Genomic DNA, 7,292 nt, shown 5'->3' on the forward strand with positions numbered 1-7,292 from the left:
AAGATGCTCTTGTCCTCCCCATTTTACATATGTGGAAACTGAGATTTACTTTGCACAAAGTTACACTTGTAATTTTAGGTAGATTTAGGACTGAATCCCAGTTCTGAGTTAATCCACAGCTCATTCCCTTAATCTCTCTTATATACATCTTCTTAAAGTTTATCTACTTCTTTTATAGGATTTACATCAGGTTACGCTAACTATTGCATATGAGTCTTTTTTTTGTCCACTGGCTGTGAGCTCCTTGGAGACCTCTAGGGCTATTTGGGCAAGGGCTGTTGGAGCCTACAATGACCTATTCAGCGGCAAGGCCTGTACCGCCTCAGGCTGGTTATGGAAGAGTCCTGGGAGACAGTGGAAGTCAACCCACTGCAACGGTGTTAAGGCTATAGTTTGTACAGGACTCTGTGGTTTGGTTTTATAGCATGCTGGGAGAAGGACAATTTGATAAGGTCCCATGATTTTGAGTGGGAATAAAAAAAGTGTAAACTGTCTGTGTGTGTGTGCTTGGTTCTATTCAATTTTAACCTATGTGTAGGTTTGTGTGTCCACCACCACAGTCAAGACCCAGAACAAGCAGTTCCATCAACACAAGGATACCTTGTGTTCTCCTTTCATAACATGTCCAGCTCCTTCCCTATCCTGAATCCCTGGCAATGACTAATCTGACCTCCATTTCTAAAATTTTGTCATTTCAAAAATTTTATGTTAGTGGAATCATACAGTATATAACCCTTTAGGATTGGCTTTTTTCAGTCAGTATAATTTCAGAGATTCATCCAAATTGTTGTATGTATCAATAGTTCATTCCTTTTTATTGCTGAATAGTATTCCATGTGTATATATACATATACCACAGTTTGTTTAGCTATTCAATTTTTGAAGGATATCTAGGCTGATTCCAGTCTTTGCTATCATGATTAAAACTGTTATTGACATTCGTGTACATGTTGTTCTATGGACATAAGTGTCCATTTCTCTAGAATAAATGTCTGAGAGTTCAACTACAGGGTCTTTCTGAGTGAGAGAAGAGAGTTTTGGCCTCAGGGGGACAAAGAAGCTTCCTGGATGGAGCCACTTGCTGTAGTGAAGTTGCCTCTTGCTGGTTCCATCCACCAGCCTCAGTATCTCTCTGTGGGGTAGGGGAGTCTAAGGCACGACCAAGATGGAGAGCACTTCTCCAGGCTGCTTATTGTTGGTGAGGCTCCCTATTGGTACCTCTTGTGAATGATGTCTTGCCTGATGTTGTCAGATGGAATTCAGATTCAATCTGGGGACAGAATGAGCCTTGGGCTGTCTGCTGTTGCTAGGTCATGGGTAGGAAAGGTTCAATCTGGGTTGTCTTCTTCCATTGGGTGGAGGAAGTAACACGTAAGATACTGTGTTACTGGGTTGTTCCTCCAATCCTGGGGTCTCAAAAGAGTTTATCTTCTTCTTACCACCTTTCAGACTTCTCCTTCAGTGGTTTCTTTCATAATTTCCAGGCTTCATAGTTGTGCTTAGTGGAGAGGAGCTAAGCAAAAGGGGTCTATAGAATCCTGTCTGGACTGGAAGTCTGGGCTCATTTTTAATATAAGCAAAGAGGTGGAAATTTTAGGATAACAAAAATCTAGGCAATAGGTAATGGGTGTTTTTATTCTTTTATTATCTACTTAGAACAATATTACACAGCAGCCAGTTCGGACCCTTACTGGTTTCAGCCTTTTGCATGTGAGAGTTCTCCTAGTTTTCGCATGTCTAAGCAAATCACCATCCTGAGGTAGGGGTGGAGTGGAGGGACAGGCATAGGAGGTTTTACCCTTACACTGGGCATCTGTTTCAAAACCAGGATTCATGATCCTTTTATAATTTCTTCTAGGACAGAAATGATTGGCTATGGTGAGATCCAACCAAAACTCCATGTCCTTATTGAGCTGGATCAATAGGAAGGTCTTGTTTTTTTTTTTAACATCTTTATTGGAGTATAATTGCTTTACAATGCTGTGTTAGTTTCTACTTTATAAAAAAGTGAATCACCTATACATATACATATATCCCCATATCTCCTCCCTCTTGCGTCTCCCTTCCACCCTCCCTATCCCACCCCTCTAGGTGGTCACAAAGCACCGAGCTGAGCTGATCTCCCTGTGCTATGCGGCTGCTTCCCACTAGCTATTTTACATTTGGTAGTATTTATAAGTCCATGCCACTCTCTCACTTCGTCCCAGCTTACCCTTCCCCCTGCCCGTGTCCTCAAGTCCATTCTCTATGTCTGCGTCTTTATTCCTGTCCTGCCCCTAGGTTCTTTATGACCATTTTTTTTTTTTAGATTCCATATATATATGTTAGCATATGGTATTTGTTTTTCTCTTTCTGACTTACTTCACTCTGTATGACAGACTCTAGGTCCATCCACCTCACTACAAATAACTCAATTTCATTTCTTTTTATGGCTGAGTAATATTCCATTCTGTGTATGTGCCACATCTTCTTTATCCATTCATCTGTCGCTGGACACTTAGGTTGCTTCCATGTCCTGACTATTGTAAATAGAGCTGCAATGAACATTGTGGTACATGACTCTTTTTGAATTATGGTTTTCTCAGGGTATATGCCCTGTAGTGGGATTGCTGGGTCGTATGGTAGTTCTATTTTTAGTTTTTTCAGGAACCTCCATACTGTTCTCCATAGTGGCTGTATCAATTTACATTCCCACCAACAGTGCGAGAGGGTTCCCTTTTCTCCACACCCTCTCCAGCATTTATTGTTTGTAGATTTTTTGATGATGGCCCTTCTGACTGGTGTGAGGTGATACCTCATTGTAGTTTTGATTTGCATTTCTCTAATGATTAGTGATGTTGAACATTCTTTCATGTGTTTGTTGGTAATCTGTATATCTTCTTTGGAGAAATGTCTATTTAGGTCTTCTGCCCATTTTTGGATTGGGTTGTTTGTTTTTTTGATATTGAGTTGCATGTGCTGCTTGTAAATTTTGGAGGTTAATCCTTTGTCAGTTGCTTCATTTGCAAATATTTTCTCCCATTCTGAGGGTTGTCTTTTGGTCTTGTTTATGGTTTCCTTTGCTGTGCAAAAGCTTTTAAGTTTCATTAGGTCCCAAGGAAGGTCTTTTCCTATACTTTATTTTTTATAAATTTATTTATTTATGTATATTTTGTTTTTGGCTGCGTTGGGTCTTCGTTGCAGCGAGCAGGGGCTACTCTTCGTTGCAGTGTGCGGGCTTCTCATTGCAGTGGCTTCTCGTTGCGGAGCATGGGCTCTAGGCACACGGGCTTCAGTAGTTGTGGCACACAGGCTCAGTAGTTGTGGCACACAGGCTCAGTAGTTGTGGTGCACGGGCTTAGTTGCTCCGTGGCATGTGGGATCTTCCTGGACCAGGGCTCGAACCCGTGTCCCCTGCATTGGCAGGTGGATTCTTAACCACTGTGCCACCAGGAAAGTCCTTTTCCTATACTTTAGAACCAATATTGAGCATCTGCTAGCATAAGCTTTGGACAAAGACACCTGTCAGAGACTGTGCAAGCATTACATGTTCCATTCATTGCAATAGCATGAAATATTCCTTTCTGCAAAAGGAACACCGAGAATTTTTTTGGACTAATTTTAGAAGAGTTAACAGACACAGTTTTTTATTTCCATCTTTTTCTTGAGAGACAGAAGAACTAATAAATCCATGATAGGGGTCAGGGGCTTTAAGCTTCTAAAGAAGGATTTGCATAAGAATCACCTGAATCATGCTTATAAGAATCTTGTAAGAGAGGTATTATTTTCTCCATTTTACAAACGTGGAGCTCCATCTCAACAAAGGTAAATGTCTTAAACTCTGTCTAACAAGGGATAGGAGAATCCACCCAGCTTTGAACCCTAGTGATGACTCAAAAGCCCATGCTGTTCCCTTAATTTAAACTTTTATTGTGTCTTGATTTGTGTTAAGCTCTGAGAACACAATAAGGAGTTAAACATAGTCACTACTCTCTGGAAATTCACAAACCTATGGGTATAATAGATATAATAGAGATATCTCAATATCTCTATTGAGATATTAGCTTATGTTTTATTCTCTTTCCTGTAAGTTTATTCAACACTCCCCCAGCTCAGCCTCTTTGGCTTTGTCCATCCTGTAGGGATTAAAGCTATACCTCTATACACATCAAACACTGGTCTGAGCCAAGAAACATTCTATTGTAAATTTAAAAATTCTGTGAATGTGCTCTCCCCAATTTTCCTTTAGGTGAGAGCTACATGGACACAGTATCAAGGTTCAGATTTGATGGCCAAAAAGGGACATGATGCATTTCCCAGACTATAGCTGTAAGGAATCTCTCACTGTCCTTTATCTGATGTCTGAAAGATGACACTATTGATTTTGTTTCTAGCCAAAGGGTCAATCTTACAAGATTTCCTAAATAAAGTATATAAATATAGTGACTACCTAAGTGGCACTTTAATGGGCAGCTTTTATAACGGATTAAATATTTCAGTGTTCGAAATGAGAATTTTACTCATATTAAGAAAAAAATCATTTATTTTTACATCATATTTCTCTTACTGTACTATAGTAAATATTTTCTCTCTTTTAACTTTATTTAGACGTGGCGGCAGGTAGAGAAGGAAGACTCCAACTGTAAGTAAACCCTTTGCAGTTAGGGACATCTGATTGGAATCCCAGCTCTGCCATTTACTTACTCTGTGATCTTAGGCAAGTGGCTTAAGTTCACTGAACCTTACTGTCTTCACTGAGAAAAATGGTAACAGTTCCCTCATATGGCCACTTCGAGGATTAAATGTGGTAAAGTACCAGAACATAGTAGGATCCCCAAAATGCTAGTTCCTTCCTATTTCCCTCTGTCCACTCTCAATGACCTTCGATTAAAAGGATTTATATTAAGTTCTTACAAGGGAATAGTTTGTTGCCCATTGTGAGTCTGAATTCCCAAGTTGAATCCCTTGTTTTATCAATGACACATGTGTCAGAATGATCTATTGCGATATTAGCTTATGTTTTGTTCTTGTCCTGTTTCTGTGAAAGGTATGCGGATTATTCCCACCCCTACTCTAAACTCAAAAGTCTTGGTTTCTGAGTTCAGAGCTCTTTGCTGATGGAAGCGTTATTGATTTGTGTACTGCAAAGCTAAAGATATCATTTTTGAGGTACCAAGAAAGCCTCCCCACCCAGCTTTTTGTTTTAGACACGCCAGGCTCTGAGAAGCAGAGCTGGGCAAATGAGGAGATGGATGTTTGAGAGGAAGCATTTCCCCAAGATCAGAGGGTTTATTTTAGATGGAGAATTTCCCATAAGGTGTGCCATGTAGTATGGTGGATGTCCATGGGGCCTTCCCCACAAATCAAGAGGCGGCCAGAGGAGTTGAAGGCTAAGAGACATGAACTTGAGAGTTTAGGTATGGATTTGGGGGTCACTCTCAGGATTGGACACTAAGCATCAGCCAAGATGACAGGATCCTGCCAGAATGTCCTGGACTGTGTAAGAGAGCCTGTATCAGTCATGATAGGCAAGGCAGTACTGTGGAAACCAGCAATACTTAAATCTCAGTGACTTCAAATAAGAGAGGTGGATTTATTGCTTGGTCTTCATGGCTGACTGGGGATCTTGCTCCACACTGTTGCCATCCACACTCTGGGACTCACACTGAGGGCAGCCATCCTCTGAAAACATGGCAAAGTATGCAGTGGCTCTCAGAGCTCCTGCCCGAGAGTGATACACATCACTTCAGCTCACATTTCACTGGCCAGTGTAAGTCATATGGCTGCACCTAACTTCACACAGGTGGAAACACAACCCTACCGTGTGCCTCGAAGGAGAGAGAACAGAATGTTGTGAAAAATCCTAATGCCTTTAACAATCTGCTATTCTGATCACTAAATGTTCAGTTTACTCTCCTTTTATGCAGAAGACACTCATACTTACCCCAAAGGAGACAATCCAAAAATGCCATTCAGGGACTTCCCTGAGGGTCCTGTGGTTAAGACTGCACACTTCCACTGCAGGGGGTGTGGGTTCAGTCCCGGATCGGGGAACTAAGATCCTGCATGCCGCGTGGTGCAGCCAAAATTTAAAAAATGCCATTCAGTCTTGGCATTGAGCTCAAAGTCCAACATCTCTGGGTGATACATGGTAGTCTCTACATCTAGGAGTGATATGCAATGATGACTACCTGAGTTCTGGATAGACTGCCCTTGAACCAGAGATTTATGGACCAAAACTTAAAAGTGTCCCCACATATACAACATACATGCTAGAACAGAGGCAGGCTAACAGGCATAAGAATCCTATTTAAAAATTGGAAAAAACATTCCGGAAGTTGCTTTTTGAGGTAGTGTGCGGGATAGTGTGGTCTTTGTGAGCTTCCACCATGGCGTACCGGGGCCAGGGCCAGAAGGTGCAGAAGGTGATGGTGCAGCCAATCAATCTCATCTTCAGATACTTGCAAAATAGATCTCGGATTCAGGTGTGGCTTTATGAGCAAGTGAATATGCGGATAGAGGGCTGTATCATTGGTTTTGATGAGTATATGAACCTCGTATTAGATGATGCAGAAGAGATTCATTCTAAAACAAAGTCAAGAAAACAACTGGGTCGGATCATGCTAAAAGGAGGTAACATTACTCTGCTCCAAAGTGTCTCCAACTAGAAATGATCAATGAAGTGAGAAATTGTTGAGAAGGCAATACAGTTTTTTTAGGTGTGCTTTGTTAGAAGTGTAGTTCTAAAGCATTTATTCATATTGTTTTACTCACCTTTATGTTATTACCAGATGACGATAAATGCTGTGGGATTGTTTTTATTTAAAAAAAAAATTGGAAAAATGGAAGACCTTGGTCTGCAGAGATTCTACTGGGCGGACGTTGTGGAGCGGGCTTCTGTCGGGGGGTGGATGGTAATTAGTCAGCCCCAACTCTGCTTCATAGGCCTTAGTCATCCTTCTTGGCCTCATGTACAAAGGCATGGGAGTATATGCCCTCCTAGAGCAGTTTTCTCAATCTGCTTTTGCTCGGTCATGTCAACCTGTCACAGACTTTCTTTTCCAGGCCTGTGGTTTCTTTGGCAGTATAGCGTCCCCCCTCCACAATTAGCTTTTTATCTATGTAATTCCAATGATATCCAGGTGCCAGTAGCCAGACACACACACACACACACACACACACACACACACACACACAAACACACACACCTTTTGTAAATATCTGTCTTTTCATTTAAATGAGGGAAACTTGAGGCTATTACTGTTTGGTGGGAAAGCTATGTTCTCACGTTTGTAATAATCAAGAGAGGTTAG

At 41.2% G+C, this 7,292-nt stretch overlaps 1 protein-coding gene across 1 annotated transcript; it reads left to right on the plus strand.

Moving 5' to 3' along the window:
- The first annotated feature begins 6,313 nt into the window (after positions 1 to 6,313).
- Positions 6,314 to 6,724, plus strand: LOC133082263 (small nuclear ribonucleoprotein E-like). Its single transcript, XM_061178804.1, has one exon. The coding sequence runs from the start codon at positions 6,369 to 6,371 to the stop codon at positions 6,645 to 6,647; it is 279 nt and encodes a 92-aa protein (XP_061034787.1). The 5' UTR covers positions 6,314 to 6,368; the 3' UTR covers positions 6,648 to 6,724.
- Positions 6,725 to 7,292: the final 568 nt, after the last annotated feature.

Source organism: Eubalaena glacialis, chromosome X, assembly GCF_028564815.1.
Source record: "Eubalaena glacialis isolate mEubGla1 chromosome X, mEubGla1.1.hap2.+ XY, whole genome shotgun sequence".
NCBI lineage: Eukaryota > Metazoa > Chordata > Mammalia > Artiodactyla > Balaenidae > Eubalaena > Eubalaena glacialis.

Coding starts and splice junctions, on each gene's coding strand:
- LOC133082263 (XM_061178804.1), top strand. CDS start 6,369: ATGGCGTACCGGGGCCAGGGCCAGAAGGTGCAGAAGGTGATGGTGCAG.